Source organism: Chiloscyllium punctatum, chromosome 26, assembly GCF_047496795.1.
Source record: "Chiloscyllium punctatum isolate Juve2018m chromosome 26, sChiPun1.3, whole genome shotgun sequence".
Lineage (NCBI taxonomy): Eukaryota > Metazoa > Chordata > Chondrichthyes > Orectolobiformes > Hemiscylliidae > Chiloscyllium > Chiloscyllium punctatum.
The window spans coordinates 10,577,879-10,595,535 of record NC_092764.1 but is presented as its reverse complement, the minus strand read 5'-3'; the positions used below and the strand labels follow the sequence as shown (position 1 = coordinate 10,595,535).

The window sequence follows — 17,657 nt, the reverse complement described above, 5'->3', positions numbered from 1 at the left end:
AGTCCTAGTGATATGTTAAAAGCCAAAAGAACTGCGGATGCTGTAAATCAGAAACAAAAACAGAAATTGTTGGAGAGACTCTGCTGGTATGGTAGCATCTGTGGGTTCTGAGGCTCAGTCGACCCGAAATGTTTCTCTTCACAGATGCTGCCAGCTCTAATGCTATGTTCTAGGTTCAGTTCCTGAAAGCAAGCAAGCAGGCTCTTGCTGAAAGTTTCCTCCGCCTCTCGTTCCTTCATCTCATAAAGGATAAAGCTGGATGGGATGCTGAGACATTTTCTTATTTGGTGAGGGATCCACTGGGAATGATAACTAAGCAGAGATACTTGCCATGTGTTCAGTGTGTCAGTCTCTGCTGTCTGCTTTGCCTGGAGCTGCTGCTTCCATTGTGCGCCTGGGACCCATGATTTTCATCACAGCTCGCTCTGTGATTATCTTTTTGAATTGAGACTCAACAGCATTTGGCAAGATTTAACAATGTTACTCAGGGCTGGCAACACAGAAACAAAGTTAAAAATCAGACAACAGTAGGTTATAGTTCAACAGATTTATCAGCTACCTAATGAAGGAGCGGTGCTCCAGAAGCTAGTGCTTCCAAATAAACCTGTTGGACTATAACTTGGTGTTGTGTGATTTTTAACTTTGCCCACCCCAGTCCAAAACTGGCACCTCCACATCATAACACAGAAACAGACTGTTAGCCCCCAACTACACTGGTGTGCCTGTCTCAGGTAGGTTTTCTCCCACCCTGCATCATCCAGTTATAGTTACATATTCCTCTACTCCTCAAAGTAGATATTACTGAACTTGAATATTGCTGAAATGACAGACACCTTAGTGTAGCATTTTGTCTTCAACCAGCACCCTTTTCTCCTGGACTATAAATTGTTGCTAACTCTCTGACCACTCCATAGATATTTAACCAACACTTCTGAAGCAGGTGGCAACTGACCCCAGGCCTCCTGGCTCAGATGCTTGGACAGTTCCATGATCCACGAGACCCCAAATGACTATGGGCCGGGTGTTGGCAGATGGGATTAGATTGGGTTGGGGTATCTGGTCGGCATGAACAGGTTGGACTGAAGGGTCTGTTTCCATGCTGTACATCTTTATGACTCTATGACTACTTTATACTCTGCACTCTTCCAACACCTTTCTACTGATTGTTAATTTTATTGTTGAGATACACAAGCATAGGGCATATTTAACTCAGTGTCTAGAACACTTACAGACAGTCTCCAAAATGAAAACTAACTTGTTTAAAATTTAAGAAGGCTGTCTTTCAGATTTTGACTTTTTGTTGCAATGTCCCTTCAAGATACTTTCTTATCAGGCTCTATTTGGTTTGATTGGATCTATTTAAAATGGAATAAATGGAGACTGCTGGGCTGCTGGTTCAGCAGGGAGCTGCCAGTAATGTGTAATGCTGCATTTTGTGAATAAACCCATTATCAAGAAAAGGAAGTGTGTCCACTTTCATACTTCACATTCTAGTTTGGGATTTGATCAACACTACTAATTATTTTCATGACTGAAAACAACAAGTGCTGGAGATCAGACCATGTCAGGCGACATTCATGCAGAGAGAGCAAGCTGGCATTTTGAGTCTGATGACACTTCATCAGAGCTGAAGTGTGGAAGGGCAGCATTTATGCTATGGTTTGGGAAGGGGTGGTGGAGGGGGTAGTGGGTGTAGGGTGCTGATGAAGCAAAGATGTTAGTAATCTGCCAGACTTGAAAGAACAGTAAGGGGAGGACATAATAACAAGCTAAAAGAGAGGAAAAAAACAAGTAATGTTCACAATTTGAAGGTGTTGAACTCAGTACTAAGTCCAGAAGGCTGTGAAGTGCCTAGTCCGAAGATGAGATGTTGTTCCTCCAGTTTGCGCTAGGATTCACTGGAACACTGCAGCGTGTCCAGGGCAGACATGTGGGTGTGTGAGCAGGACACTGTGTTAAAATGACCTTATGGGAAAGTTGGGGTCATGCTTGCGCACAAACTGGAATTATGTTCATTATCTGTTTCCGTGTCCATTCATTTAGGTGGTTGTGGGGTTGACGATAAAAGATGCTTAAAGTGATAAAAGAGTTCAGTTACACGTGTAGAGAGAAAGTACTTAATCAGGTGCAACTTCCGCAAAGTTCAAATGACAACTCTGCACCCCTGCAGAGCTGCAGCAAGTCTCATATTCAACTTTTTTTTTGTTCGATAATGATAGAAAAAGACAAGGGCTCTTGTGGTGCAGTGGTAGTATTCCTAAGTAGTGCCCGCGTCCCATGGATGAATTAATTTAAAAAAAGAAAATGAAATAAAGACAAGTAAATGGACTTGCAATCAGTTGTGATTTGATTGGATAGTGGAACAGATTGGAAGAATTAAATAGTTTCCTCCTGGTTCAGCTTCATCATTGTCAGTAAATCCTGAAGCGACCATACACTTGAACCCTAAGCAAATAGTTCCTACTTCCTTGATCGTTCCCCGGTTATCAACGTCCTCAGCACCTACCTATCCCTTTTGATAAAGTTGTGAGTCATCTGCCCAAATTCTCTTCCTGCTCCTTTTGTGCTGGTACGTGAACCTGTGAGATCCCGGGCATAAAGTGTTGCTGTCATTAAAAAAAAAGACAGTAATCGTGTATTGTTGTTAACGAATCATTGGGGAACTGCTTCAAGAGTATCAGAGATTTCACAGCAACAAACTGTTCAGCCGAGCTCAGCTTCTTTTGTTCAACAGCCACAGAGTACATGTCCCCTTCATGAACAGGGGCATTGTGAATGAGTTTCCCACTCCTTTATCCAAGGACATTGAATATCGCTTCTCGTCACAGCACCAATTACCCGAGCTCACTCAACACACGAGGAGCAGGAAATGCAAGGAAGAGGCTGGAAAATATGACGACGGGAGCGCGCACAAAAGCAGACCGTGGATGTCAAAGACATTATTAAACAGTAACGGAGAAACTGATATTGCAAAGCTGACATGCAAACATTTATTTTGCGTCTGGGTGGTTTATCCCCTGAAGCTACACTATTTTATTGCTCGCCTGAATCAATTGACTCCTGTCACTCTCACCTCAGCTAAAAACTGCAGCATGTCCGTTGTCTCCTGAAAATGAATAGTTTTTCTTTGATATAATATTAAACGGGTGGTAAAGTATTTTTCAAGGCAGTCTCTTTTCACCTTTGCCACCAGTATAAATATTGGTTGGGGCTTTGTTTGTGTGTTATAGACTGACAAGCCTATAAGGGTTTGCAGCACACAATATAAACCGTGCAACAGTAGAAACTTAATTAAATATTGACTATTTAATGATTTTAATTTGTTTGCATCTACCAATAAAAGTCACAGTGAAAGTGTTGTTAGGGGCTGTCTTTTCTGAAGGTTCTGCTGTAATTGTCCTCCCCCCTGTCTCCTTTGTCAATGATTTCCTCTGTGATGTTAGGTACAAAGTGTCATATATTAAACATATAACAGCGACTTCAAGAAACACCAGTGACATGCCTTGAATCACTGTTATTTGAACAGCACATAGTAAAAGCACTAAGGGTTGCATGGGCCAGCAGAGAAACTGGAGATCTTGGGTGCAATGGCAGCATCTTGATTGCTGGACCAGAAACTGCAAGTTCAAGTCCCAGTTTGGGGAGTTAAGAGGCTCTATTCGCAAGTTCTTTCCAGGACAGAGAAAGGAGAGCGAGGTGGAGGATAAATTAATAGGAGACCAGGCATAAAAGGGCTAAGAAAGAGACAATAGGTATGCAGTAATGATGTCTTGCATTCATCCAGTACCTTTATTGTAGCAAAGCATCAATGAACAAAACTAGTAACACCAAGCAAAATCAGGAAATGTTAGCCATGATGTGGAGTTGTCAGTGTTGGACTGGGATTAACAAGCACTCTGAAAGCTTGTGATTTCAAATAAACCTGTTGGACTATAACCTGGTATGGTGTAAGTTCTAATTAGGAAATATTAAGACAAGTAATTAGTAACTTGCTCAAAAGTAAAAGGCGTGAAGAGACGGCATGGACGAGTTGGACCGAAGGGTCTGTTTCCGTGCTGTACACCTCTATGACTGTATGTCAGAAGATGTGGGCAGTGAAATTTAAAGAAAGAATTCCAAAGCCAGGGGCTAATGACATAATAACGGGGATGAAGAAAGCGAGGACATGAAAGAGAAAATAAACTTGAGAGAGAAGGTGGAGAAGAAAGCAGACTTGGGAAAGAGACAGTAAGAGAAAGGAGACAATGAGGGAAAGATGGCAAGACACTGCGAGACAAAGAAGGAGAGAGAGAGTGAATGAAAACAAGATTTACGGTGATTGTTTATTACAGCTCATGCTGTATATGCTTGAGATAATATTTTTTTTGCACTGCTGGAGAGCTTTGCCAAAGAACTGTGGGTTGCAATTTCAATAAACACTTTAAAAAAAAGAAAATCCACAGGCTAAAACGTCTGCCTGCAATCATTTTGGCGGAAGATTAGAAATGATTAAAAAGAATTATTTCAGCTCCCTGTGATTTGTATAACCATAGCAAAATTACAGTCAATATTTACAGCTAGAGGACAGCTTCCAGGCCAGGATACTGCTGGCAGGAGAGAGTTTGTTCTGACAATTAAAGCAATAAAGAGCCTGTGAGTGTTACACGGTTGACTCCACAGTGAAAAATAACGTGACATATGTTTTTAACAGCAAGATACTCATTCCTTGAAAAGGTCAGGCATTGCATTAAACTGATTCCTTGATGCAATCATTGCCAAACTCATCGGGGTCATGATCATTTTTACATAAAGTGTCTTCCTGTTTTTTTTTCCTAATTGTGCATTAGAATGGATCAGGAAGTTTCCTGAGTGAAATGACTGTATCTCCATCTGTGAGATTCTTTCAAAGCCAGCTCAGACAGAAGCATAAAGGGCTGCTGTTGTAAGACCTTATTGAGTTTTGGATACCGAGGAAAGAGATATTGGCGAGGCTGATCCATCTTTAAGCCTCCTACCACATTGGAATTATACCTCCACCCACCTGACCTCAGTTCACCCACTCTCATGAATCATCCTTCCTGATAATTCTCTACCACAAACTTATGAATTTTTGCCTCCCTCAGTTCATTCCCTTGCCACACGCAAGATTATCAAAACCTCTTTATCAACTGCTTCACTTTTCTACCTGTTTCTTTGGCCAGGAGTATTCTCCCAGCATACTGGGTCTCTTTACCATCTGCAGTTCTCCCCTCCCTCTTGCCTTTCCCACTTTCCAGATCTTTTCATTGCCCATATGGTCTAGTGGTATTATCGCTTAACTGTTAATCTAGAAACCCAGGTAATGTTCTGGGGACCTGGGTTTGAATCCCACCATGGCAGATGAATTCAATGAACACCAGTAGTTAAGAGTCTAATGGTGACAATGAAGTTGGATAGAGCTCTTAAGGATAGTGGAATTAAGGGTTATGGCGATAAGGCAGGAACAGGATAGTGATTGAGGATGATCAGCCATGATCATAATGAGTGGTGGTGCTGGCTCAAAGGGCAGAATGGCCTACTCCTGCACCTTTTGTCTATTGTCTGTTATCGATTGTCTTAAAAGCCCATCTGGTTCATTAATTGCCTTTAGGGTAGGAAACTGTCCTTACCTGGTTTGGCCTTAACTTTAACTGTCCACACCCCAGGAATGAATGAAAGAAGATTACACTAGCTGTCTCAATTGCTCTCTTCATCTCACTTGCTCAGACCTATCTCCCTTGGTGCATTCCATTTTCTCAGGTTTAATCTAATAAAGTCATTGAATCTGATGTTATCTGGCATGCTTACCTCAATTGAGTCAGACAGCAACTCTCTGACACATCTTGCTAGCTGCCCCTGAACCCTGGCCCTGCCTTCAAACATTAAACCATCATTTGCAGACTGACTCTCCTGACTTTCAAGTTTTTTATCTCCTGCTCCAAACAGCCTGTTTCTACTTCCTTCCTCAGAAGTGGGACACTCTACTTGGACACATTGCTTCAGCCTAATCCTGTCCCACTGACTTACCCAAACATCAATAGCTGATTACAGCAAAGAAACAGATCATTCAGCCCATTGTGTCCATACCGGTTAACAAAGATCTGACAGCACCAATCCCATCTCCAGCTCTTGGTTTATAGCCCTCAAGCCTTATGGCAAGGTGGTCGTATATGTAAATGCTGTTTAAATACTACGGGATTTTCTGATTCAAACACCCTTACGGATGGTGAGGTCCAAACTCCTGAAAGGGTTCTCACCAACTCTCCAAGTAGCTTTTTACTTCTTACCATAAATCTGAGTTGGTGCCCTCTAATAATAGAAAGATTGCTTCCCTATCCACCATGTCCATGTCCTTGAAGACCTCATGCACCTCTACTACACCTCTACTAGGTTACAGCCACTGAGAGAATGTGAGGACTGCAGATGCTGGAGATTAGATAGAAGTCAAAAGGTATGGTGCTGGAGAAACACAGCAGATCAGGCAGCATCCGAGGAGCAGGAGAGTCAATGTATCGGACATAAGACCCTTCAAGGTCTTATGCCTGAAACGTTGACTCTCCTACCCCTTGGATGCTGCCGGACCTGCTCTGCTTTTCCAGCATCATATTTTTCAACTTCTATCAGGTCTCCTGTAAATCTTGAACCATTCCGAGGAAAATAACCCCAATCCATCTCGTCCTTTCTCATAACTTAAGCCATCCAGCTGAGGCCGCATGCAGGTAAATTTACTTTGCACCCACCTGAGCTCAAACACATCTTTCTTTTATTGTGGTGACCAGAGCTGCATGTGGCACTCCTGTTGTCATTGAATCAGTGTTTTCTACAGTTCCCTCATAATCTTTATATTCTATGTCTTGGTTTATAAAGGCAAGTATTCTAAATACATTCTTATCTCCTTATCATTCTGCCTTGCTACCTTCAGAGATTACTGATTATATACACTAAGGATCGCTCTGACCTTAAGTATTTTTCAGAGTCATAACAATCCAAGTGTAATCCCTTGGCTGTTCGGTTGCTCCCAGTGCATCATTTTACACTTTTCCGGATTCACTTGTCATTGTGCTGCCAATCTGACAGTCCATTGATATCGTCCTGGTTATCCTTGTCTCTATTTTTCACTCCATCAAGGGATCCACCAGCATTTCAATCCTGTCCCCTAAATCTAAGTCTAAGTCAATAATGTACACCATGAACAGCAAGGCCCCCCCAGCAGTGAGCCACTGGAAACAGACTTCCAGTCAGAGAAGCATCCCTCTGTCATCACCCTCTGCTTCCTGCCGCTCAGCCAATTTTGAATCTAATATGTCATTTGCGTCATTTCCCATGGGCTCTTATGTTCTGGATCAGTTCAGTCATGAGGGAGCTCATAAAAAGACCTTGCTAAATACGACAACAAATGAGTTGCCATAATCAACACTCCTTGTTAGCTCTTCAAATAAAAAACCATATTTGTCAAGCACAACTTTCATTTAAAAAATATAAGCTGACTATCCTTAATTAGTCTGTGTCTCACCAAGTGCACATATATGCTGTCCCTCAGAATTCTGTCTAATAACTCCCTCATTATCAAGTTTAAAATTACTAGTTTGTAGCTTCTGGTCTGTCCCTTGCTTCCTCTTTTAGTAATGGGACAATGTTAGCAGTCTTTGGCACCTCATCTGAGACCAGAGAGGATTCAACAATTGCCTGTTGGGCCCTGATATCTCCTTCCTTGCTGCCCTCAACAACCTGGGATACATCTCACCTGGGAGTAGGGTTTATCCACTTTTAAGACTGTTAAACCGTCCCGTACCTCTCCCCTCTCAATGTTAACTTCTTCTGACATTTCCCAGGCCTCCAACCGGATGTCTATTCTTGCATCATCCTTTTCCATTATGAAGACTGACACAGAGTATTCACTGAGGACTGTGTCCACATCTCTGTTTATTATGTATACATTAATGTATAATGAGCATACTCTTCCTCCAGTATTCAAATGCCTCTTTGGGTTTCCTTCTATTCTATCTGCCATCATTTTTTCATGCATTTGCTTAGATTTCCTAATTTCCTTTTTAAACCCCACCCGAACTCTTTATATTTTGCTAGGGGTTCTGTATTTGCGTATTTGGTATGTGCCATAAACTTCTCTTTTTACCTTAATCCTAAAGTATACGTCCCTTGGTATTCAGGATTCTCGGCTCTTGGACCCATCTTTGCTTTCAAAGGAATATATTTGCTCTGTACTCTTGTTTATTTCCTCCTTCAATGTCTCCCACTGCTCAGGAACAGTTTCATCTGTGAGGTGTTTCCACTTCGGCCAAGTTGTATCTTTTCTTATTATAACTAATCTTTCCCAGTTCAGAACTTTTAATTCTGGCCATCTATCAACAATACATTCCCCCCTTAATTAATTGCTTCTGACCTACTTCCTGACTCTTTTGGTGCCCAGTATCACTGCAAACACTGTCCAACTTCCTGCACACCCTTCCCCCACTTTTTACCATGGACATCAAATCTCACTGCATCTCTATCCCTAAACAGGACAATCTAAGCACCCTTGAAACCCTATATGAATAGGGGCCCATTAAACCACCATTCACCACCAAAGTTCCCTGTACGTTGCACAGCTGTGGGTGCAACTTCCCAGGTTTCAAGACCACTCTTAGAAAATCTTTAACACAAATATTGAAGAGTCAGAGAGAGGACATGTGCTGTTTGTAGTCATTCTCCTCTGAGATACTTCTGTTTCTCTACCCATCTTGATCTGCAACTTCCAAAAAATCAGTGATCTCTCTAAAGATAATACCTTTCCATTTTTCTGCATGGACTATAATGGTAAAATGACTATTTCAAAAGTTGAAGGTATATTGCACTTTTTAAAAGCAAGTTATCTGGCGCTCATTGTAAATGCTGTTTACACAGCTGTTTGTTCAAGCAGTAAGGAAAGGTCTAATTACAGAAAAGCTGAAGCCAGTGGGAATATTTGGATAAAACTTTGGCCAACAATAAATTATTGATCAGTCTGAGAAATGGTGGCCATTTCCCACCAATAGTGAGAACAGTCCCAAACGACTGAAAGAAACTATCAAGGTAACACCCTTATTCAAAAAAGGAGAGAAACAGAAGTCAGGCAAATACAGGCCTATTCAGTTCGACATCGGTCATTGGGAAAATGTTATAGTTTCTAATTTTAAAAAATAACATTTAGAAAAATATTCAAACAAAACAAACAGAATCAGCATGGCTTCATGAAGGGGAAATCATGTCTGATTCATTTGTTACAATTCTTTGAGGGGATAAGAAGCGAGACAAGTAAAGGGGATTAAGCGGATGTAGCATATTTAGATTTTCAAATGGCATTTGATAAGATACTGTACAGAAGGCTAGTTTGTAAGATAAGAGGCGATGATCTGGGGAGTTGATGATTCACTAACTAATAGAAGACAGAGATGTGATAAAAGGTGCATTTTCAGGATGGTGACCTGTATCAAGCGATGTGCCACAGTGATCAGTACTGGGGCTATAATTATTTATACCGTATATTAATAACTTGGATGACAGAAGATTGTAACTGCTACTATTTATCTGCTTAATTCACTTGATGACTAAGTCATTCCTAAAAAAGAACTTAATCAAGCTTCACACTGAGCTTTCATTAAATATTTGCTATGGTGTGAATGTCCTTATCCTCCACAACATCATTCTGTAAAAGGTTTATTTCTGAAGGAAATGACATATTCTGTAGAAACACTCGCGCCACAAGAAGTGCCAATGAATGATAATCTTCCACAGGTGAGAATCTAATCATCGCTCCATAATGTTCAATGACATTATCACCACTGAATACCCCACTGTCAACATTATGGAGTAGCAATGCAGAATGAAGTCAACAGCATGGTTCAATTCTAACACTAGCTGAGGTTACCATGAAGGACTCTCCTTTCAGAACTCTCCCCTTGCCTGAGGTTTATATTCCCCTCAGGTTAAACCACCACCAGTCATCTCTCTCTCTCTTTCTCTTTCTTTCTAATAGAGAGCAGTCCGAGGATCAGGTAAGACGAAGGCAACTTTTCAATTCCCTATGGATGCAAGAGCAGGTCAGAGATGAGAATTCTGCAATGATTAACCCTTCTATCTCCTATGTATCTGTCCAACATCGACAAGGCACTAATCAGGAGTTTGGTGGAATACTCTCCAATTGCTTGGATGCAACATAAAAGCAAGAAGTTCAACACCACCCAGGACACGGAAATCCGTCACCTTTGACACACACATTCTTCCAACCATGGACCAATGCAGAGTGGCAGGAGTGTGTGCCATGATCAAGGCTCCTTTGGACAAACCTTCCAAACCTGTAATCTCTACCATCTGAAGGGACAAGGGCAGCAGATGCATTGGAAGACTACAACCTGCAAGCTCCTCTAAACCACACACTACCCTGACTCAGGACTATATCAGCACGCTATGGCTTTTACTAGGTCGACAGCCTGCAATTGCCTCCCTAACAGCATTGTCGCGATACCGACAACCACATGAATTGTGGCAATTAAAGAAAACAGCTCACCACCAGCTTCTCAACAGCAATTGGAGTCAGCCAGTGAATGCTGGCCTAGCCAGCAACACTCACATTCAGTGAATGAATCAAAACTAAAATCATTTAAATTACCCCATCTTTAACAATAAAGACCTGCATTGATAAAGAACCTTTAGAGCTGGGTAAGATCTTAAGGTGGCTCACAGGGACATTGTCATACAAAATGTGAGCATGAGTAACAAAAGCTTAATCAGAGAGATAAATTTTGAGGAACATCTGAAAGGGAGAGTGGGAGGGAGAAAGGCAGACAGACACAAAAGGAAATCAAGAGTTTAAGGTGAGACAAGAGAACCCTGCCAATGGAATAATGAAGGTCAGAGATGCGTAGAAGATAAGAATTGGCAGAGGCCAGGACTTGACGATTTGGATCTTGGAGCCTTGAGATAGTGAGACTGATGTATGAAGAGAGGTTGCATCCTTTGGATTACAGTCAGTGGTATTTAGAAGAATGAAGGGGAATCTATTAGAAAGCAATCAAATTCTAATTAAGATTTGAAGGTGCCGGTGTTGGACTGGGGTGTACAAAGTTAAAAATCACACATCACCAGGTTAAACCCCATCGGTTTAATTTGGAGGCACTAGTTTTCAAAGCGCTGCTTCTTTAATAGGTGGGTGTGATGAACCACCTGTTGGAGAAGCAGCACTTTGAAGGTTAGTGCCTCCAAATAAACCGATGGGGCTATAACCTGGTGTTGTGTGATTTTTAACTTAGTTAAATTCTAACAGGACTTTAATAGGGTAAACACAGCAAGTATATTCCTGAGACTGGGGAGTCCAGAACTAGGAGGGCACAGTCTAAAGATACGAGACCTTTTAGGACTGAGGTGTGGAGCAAGATCTCCACCCAGAGAGTGGTGAGCCTGGGAATTTTCTACCACTGAAAGCAGTTGAGGCTGAAGCATTGAATATTTTCAGCAAGTTAAATCAAGTTAGATACCTCAAGTTAGATTAAAGCAAATTACTGCGGATTGTGGAATCTGAAACCAAAAAGAGAAAATGCTGGAAAATCTCAGCAAATCTGTAAGGAGAGAAAATAGCTTTGCCAAAGGGTCAGTTAGACTCAAAACGTCAGCTCTTTTCTCTCCTTACAGATGCTGCCAGACTTGCTGAGATTTTCCAGCATTTTCTCTTTTTGATCTCAAGATAGATGTTCTTTTTAAGGTAAAAGGATTTAAAGGGTACAGGAGAAAGTGGAAATTGGGGATTGAGTTGGATAGTCAGTGGAAACATACAAATGTGAGAAGGAATAGGCCATTCAGCCCTTCAAGTCTGCTCCACCATTCAATCAACACCACTATTCACCCAACTCATTACCTTGTTTCCACTTTCTCCCAAGACCTTTTGATCCATTTAACCCTAATTCCTCCCTGAAAACATTCAAGACATGATCAGATTGAATGGTGGCTTGTAGGGCAGAATGGCCTACCCCAGCTCAACATTTTGTGCCCCTATATTGTGGTGCCAGATGGGGTTACAGATATAGAAGGAGGAGGTGGAAAGAGGCAAGCCATGGAGGGAATCAATAAGGAAAATGGGAGTCTTAAGACCAAAATGTTGCAAGCAGCAACATAGATCGGTGAGCACAAGCCAGTAAGAACCAGGTAAATGGGGTTTGCTGAACATTGATATTGTGAAACAGACTCGAGTCTATGAAAAGAACTATTTATGACTGAGCTAATGCCATGTGTAAAAAATGGAAAGACACGAAGGTGCTTTTCCCTCACTGGACATGAACTGCACTCACTCACCGACAGAGGACATCTCTGGCACTGTCACATGGTAAGGTTCATCTGGAAATTCAGGGGCATTGTCATTGATGTCTTGAACCTTGATGATGAACTCTGATGGTGGCTCCAGAGGTTTGTCAGTGTCCCGGTCAATGGCCTGTGCAGTCAGCGTGTACTCAGCTTTCTCTTCACGGTCAAGCCTCTTCATGGCGTGAATGTCACCCGTCTTGTCATTGATCATGAAGATTGTACCAGCACCTTCACCCGACAGAATGTACTTGACATTTCTATTCGCTAGGTCGAGATCTGTATGCAACTAGAGAAGGAATGGAGAATTAGTGTTAAAAAAATCTTCTTTTTATTCTTAATGTAATGATGTAGTTTCCTTCCTTGCATAAACACATAGAAAAAAACACATGGGAGAAGGAATAGGCCATTCAGCCCTTCAAGTCTGCTTCACCATTCAATCAACACCACTATTCACCCAACTCATTACCCTGTTTCCACTTTCTCCCAATACCTTTTGATCCATTTAACCCTAATTCCAACTGAAAACATTCAATGTTTTGACATCAACTATTTTTCTGTAGCAGAGAATTCCACAGAGTCACCACTCTTTTGATGATGAAATTGCTTCTTACCTCAATCCTAAATGGCCCACTCTATATCCTTGGCCTATGACCGCATGTTCTAGGCTCCCTTACCACTGGGAACATCCTTCCTGCATTTGCCCTGTCTCATCCTGTTCGAAATTTATAGATTTCTAGGATTTCTTCTCAACTCCAGAAGTAATTGATCCAGGAGGATCTCAAAGGTATTTACAGAATATCAAGAAGCCTGGATACAGCAGATGTGGAGAAGATATTTCCACCAGTAGAAGAGACTAGAATTCGAGGGTACGGTCTCAAAATGAAGGGATGACCTTTTAGAACTGAGATGAGGAGAAATTTCTTCAGCCAGAGGATGGTTAATCTGTTGAACTCATTGCTACAGAGGGCTGTGGAGGCCAGGTCATTGAGTGCATTTAAGACAGAGAGCAGTAACTTCTTCCTCTGTAAGGACGCAAAGGTTAGGGGGAGGAAGCAGGAAAAAAAAGGGTTGAGAAACAAAACAGTCAGCAACAAATGGTAGTCTAGACTTGAATGGCCTATTTCTGTTTTCATTTTGATGGTCTTATGGTCTGTCTTCAGACTTTAGTCCTGCTAAGGCAGGAAATTGTTTTTAACAATAAAGAAGTGATTTCAACCATAAGTTGGATGGAACTACCAGTCCTATTCTGCTGAAGGCATTAAGATCCTTCCTATCAGAAGGATGTTGTGAAACTTGAAAAGGTTCAGAATGTTGCTAGGGTTGGAGGGGTTGAGCTATAGGGACAGGTTGAAGAGGTTGGGGGTCTTTCCCCTGGAGCATTAAGGCTGAGGGGTGACCTTATGGACTAGAGGGCACAGGTTCGGGGTTAAAGGGGAAAGATATAAAAGGAGCCTAAGGGGCAACTTTTTCACGCAGAGAGTAGTGCGTGTATGGAATGACTTTTCCAGAGGCAGTGGTGGAGGATGGTACAATGATAACATTTAAAAGGCATCTGGATTGGTATATGAATAGGAAGGGTTTAGAGGGATATTGGCCAGTTGCTGTCAAATGGGATTAGATTAAGTTACAATATCTGGTCTGCATGGATGAGTTGGACCGAAGGGTCTGTTTCTGTGTTGTACATCTCTATGACTCTAAGATAATAATAGTTAATATTGAACAGATCATGGATTCTCTGTACGACATTCGCTGAACTCATCAGGCCTTTGCGACAATAAGTGTCCACATTGGAGAATGGAGAAATTCAGCTGCCTTGAGAAATTCATCACGATGACTTGACAGGTCATGAAAGTATGCTTGAGTGAGTCATGTGTGGTAAGTCTTCTAACCCAGTCCCAATCACTAACAGAGTTAAACAGGACCAGTTGCTAGCACTCAACCTCTTCCTCCTATTTTGGGAACATGGAATAATCAGAACATGAGAACAGGAATAGGCCATTCAGCCCCTTGAGCCTGTTCCACCACACACAAGATCATTGCTGATTTGTCATCTAACTCCATCTACCTGCCTTTCCTCCATATCCCTTTATACATGAGCTTACAAAAAAACTATCTATCTTAGATTTAAAATTAAACAACTGATCTATTATCAAATTCCGTTTGTGGAGCAAGTTGCCAAACATCCACTCCCCTTTGAGTGTAGAAGTGCTTCCAAATATCTCCTGGTCTTAATTTTTATACAATGCCGCACAGTTCCAGAATCACTAACTAGTGTAATAGTTAATCTGTATTAACCCGTTTTTCTTGTTAATATCTTGAAGACTTCGGTCAGGTGACTCCTTAACCTTCTGAATTCTGGAGAAATTGATGTAATTAGTATATTGCCTCCTCATAACTTAATCCCTGAAGTCCAGTTGTCATTCTTGTACACTGGTGGTGTACTCCCTCCAAGGCAATCTATTCATCCTAAGGTGTGGTGTCCAGATCTGTTCACAATACTTTGATGGAATCTATCCAGGGTTTGTATAACTGCAACATAACATCTGCAATCCTGTACTCCAGTCCTCTAGATTTCAAGGACAGCATTCCCTTAGTTTTACTGACTATTTGCTGCCCATGTTCGAGGCATTTTAAAGATCTGCGCACCTAAACCCCTATGTTGCTTTCAACATGTGTTGTATTTACCTTTGTATCAAATAGAAAGAACCCTGATCTATCTTTTTGTGGACCAAAATAAATAACCTCATTTTCACATTGAAATCCATCTGCCACAGTTTTGCCCATTCAGCAAGGCTATTACACCCCTTTGTAATTTTATGCTATCCGCCGCCCACTCTCTACAATGCTGCCTAACTTTGTGTCATCAGCAAATTTGGATTCATGAAATTTTATGCCTTTATCCAAGTTGTTAAATTTTGTAAATCATTGAGGCCCTAACCAGGATCTTTTGGGACACCATTGGTCATGTCCTGCCAATTTGTGTATCTTTTCATTATCCCTACTTTCTGTCACCTATTACTCAACCAATTTTCCAGTTGTGTCAGTAATTTGCCCTCAATTCTGTGGGTTTCTACTCTAGGTAACAGTCTCTTATGTGGGACTTTATCAAGTGCCTTCTGGAAGTCCATATAACCAGCATCCATAGGCATCCCTTAGTCAACTCTTCCAAAAATTGAATGAGGTTCATCAAGCATACCATACTCTAAATGAAGCCATGCTTGGTCCCCATGATTAACGGAAAATATTTGAGATGTTCAGTTACTCCATCCTTGAGTATAGATGCCAACGATTTCCCTAGCACAGATGTTGGACTAACTGGCCTGCAGCTCTTTGGTTTTCCTCTTCCGTCCCTCTCAAAAATGGACTGACATATTTTCCAAGCCAGTGGATCAACTCCTGAATCTGGGGAAATGTGAAACCTACAGTTATGGCATCTGCAATCTGCTCCCCTACTTCCTTTAACACCCTCAGACAGAAATAGTTAGGTCCTGGGGATTTGTCTCTCTCCTAGGTCCATTAACTTCCTAATTACTTATGCTTTACTTATGTTAATTTTATTCAGTCCCTGTCCCCAATCCACTATTAAATTCCTGAGGGCTCTCAGGCAGCTAACCACCCTTTCCACTGTAAAGATTGAGACAAAGTAATTAGTCAAATTATCTGCCATTGTCCCATACTCATTGAGATCGCTTTTAGTAGTTCATATAAGCTACTTTGTGGCCTTTTGCTGGTTTTTTTGTATTCTTCCCATTCAGATAGATCTGAGCTTTGTTTTTGGCATTTTTGTAAGGCCTTTCAGATATTTCTTTCATTGCCCATGGCTGTTTTGTTTTCTGTGAAGTGGAGCTTTTCCCTCTCAGGGGTATAAACTAGTTTTGTGTTGTGTAAAATGTTTCTTTAAACACCTTCCACTGTTCTGTAGTTGTTTTACCCATGAGCAGATTTTCCTAGTTTACCACGGACAGTCTCTGTCTCATCTCATTAAAGTCAGCCTTACCTAAATCTAAAATTCTAATAGCTGATTAATGCTTGAAAGCTTCACTGAATTCAATCATGTTATGATCACCATTTGATAAATGTTCATGCCCTTGGCTCATTATTAAATTCAATATTGCTTGTCCCCTTGTTGCATCCAGGACATATTGTTGTAGGAAATTATCCCAGACGCACTTCAGAAATTCATCACCTTTCTAACATGTGCTTGTTTGCTTCTGCCAATCTATGTTAAAGTTAAAATCCCCTATTAATACTATCCTTGACTTTGGTACACACTTATCTAATTTCTGCACTTGTACAATCCAGCACTTCACAACTGTTACTGAGAGATCTGGACACAACACCCATTCCAGTTTTAGGGCTTTTACTGTTCCTCAGTTCCACCCACATAGTCTCCACTGAATGTTTTCCCTTCTTTATATCCTCCCTCACCACTGAAGTAATTTTGTTTCTAATAAAAGTAATTTGGATGAGTCCATGAATAGGAAGGGTTTAGAAGGATTTGGGCCATGTGCTGGCAGGTGGGACTAGATTGGGTTGGGATATCTGGTTGACATTGACGAGTTGGAGCGAAGGGTCTGTTTCCGTGCTGTACATCTCTATAACTCTATGACTCTATAATCAATAACACTACTCCACCTCCTCTGTCACTTTCCTTACTCATCCTGTAAATGCTATCAACCTGGTGTATTTCATTCCCAATACAATCACCTACTACCATATCTCTGTAATGGCTAGTAAACCATAATCTCCAGTGTCAACTTGTGCCTGAAATTCATTTGATTTATCCTGTACACTCTGTGCATTCCTATATAAGATTCTTATTTGGGCCATACACTTTAACCTATCCTTTAGCACTGATGATTTATTCACCAGTTTATCATTTCTCTCTTTTTGTTTTGTCAATATACTAATAGTTTCAGCATTTCCTGGCAAAGCTGAAGTAGGATTCCTGATTGCTTATTTATTTTCTGTACTGTAATTTGTTTCCTTATTGACTTCTCCCAGGCCCTACTCCTATTTACTAGTTTAAAGTCCTTATGATCACCCTATTTTGCCTTTCATTGTGATCATGGTCCCTGATTGGTTCAATTGGAGCCTATCCCAATGATACAGTTTCCTTGTGTCCTAACACTGATAGCAAAGCCCTACAAAATGGGACTCCTCTTACCCACATCACTCCTTTGGCAATGTGTTTACTTCCCTAATATTCTTATCTCTTTGCCAATTTGCACGTGGCTCAGGTAATAATCCAGAGATTATCACCTCTTGAGGTCCAGTTTCTAATTTTGTTTCTAATTCCTGATAATCCCCACACAGGAACTCTTGCCTGC

At 41.2% G+C, this 17,657-nt stretch overlaps 1 protein-coding gene across 6 annotated transcripts in view; it reads right to left on the bottom strand.

Moving 5' to 3' along the window:
- Positions 1 to 17,657, bottom strand: part of cdh8 (cadherin 8) — a 286,471-nt gene that overhangs the window by 190,620 nt on the left and 78,194 nt on the right. For all 6 annotated transcript variants that reach the window (XM_072595844.1, XM_072595841.1, XM_072595838.1 and 3 more), the window contains exon 3: positions 12,319 to 12,613. In XM_072595844.1, coding sequence (XP_072451945.1) covers positions 12,319 to 12,613 — 295 coding nt within the window. The remainder of the gene's footprint in view (positions 1 to 12,318; positions 12,614 to 17,657) is intronic.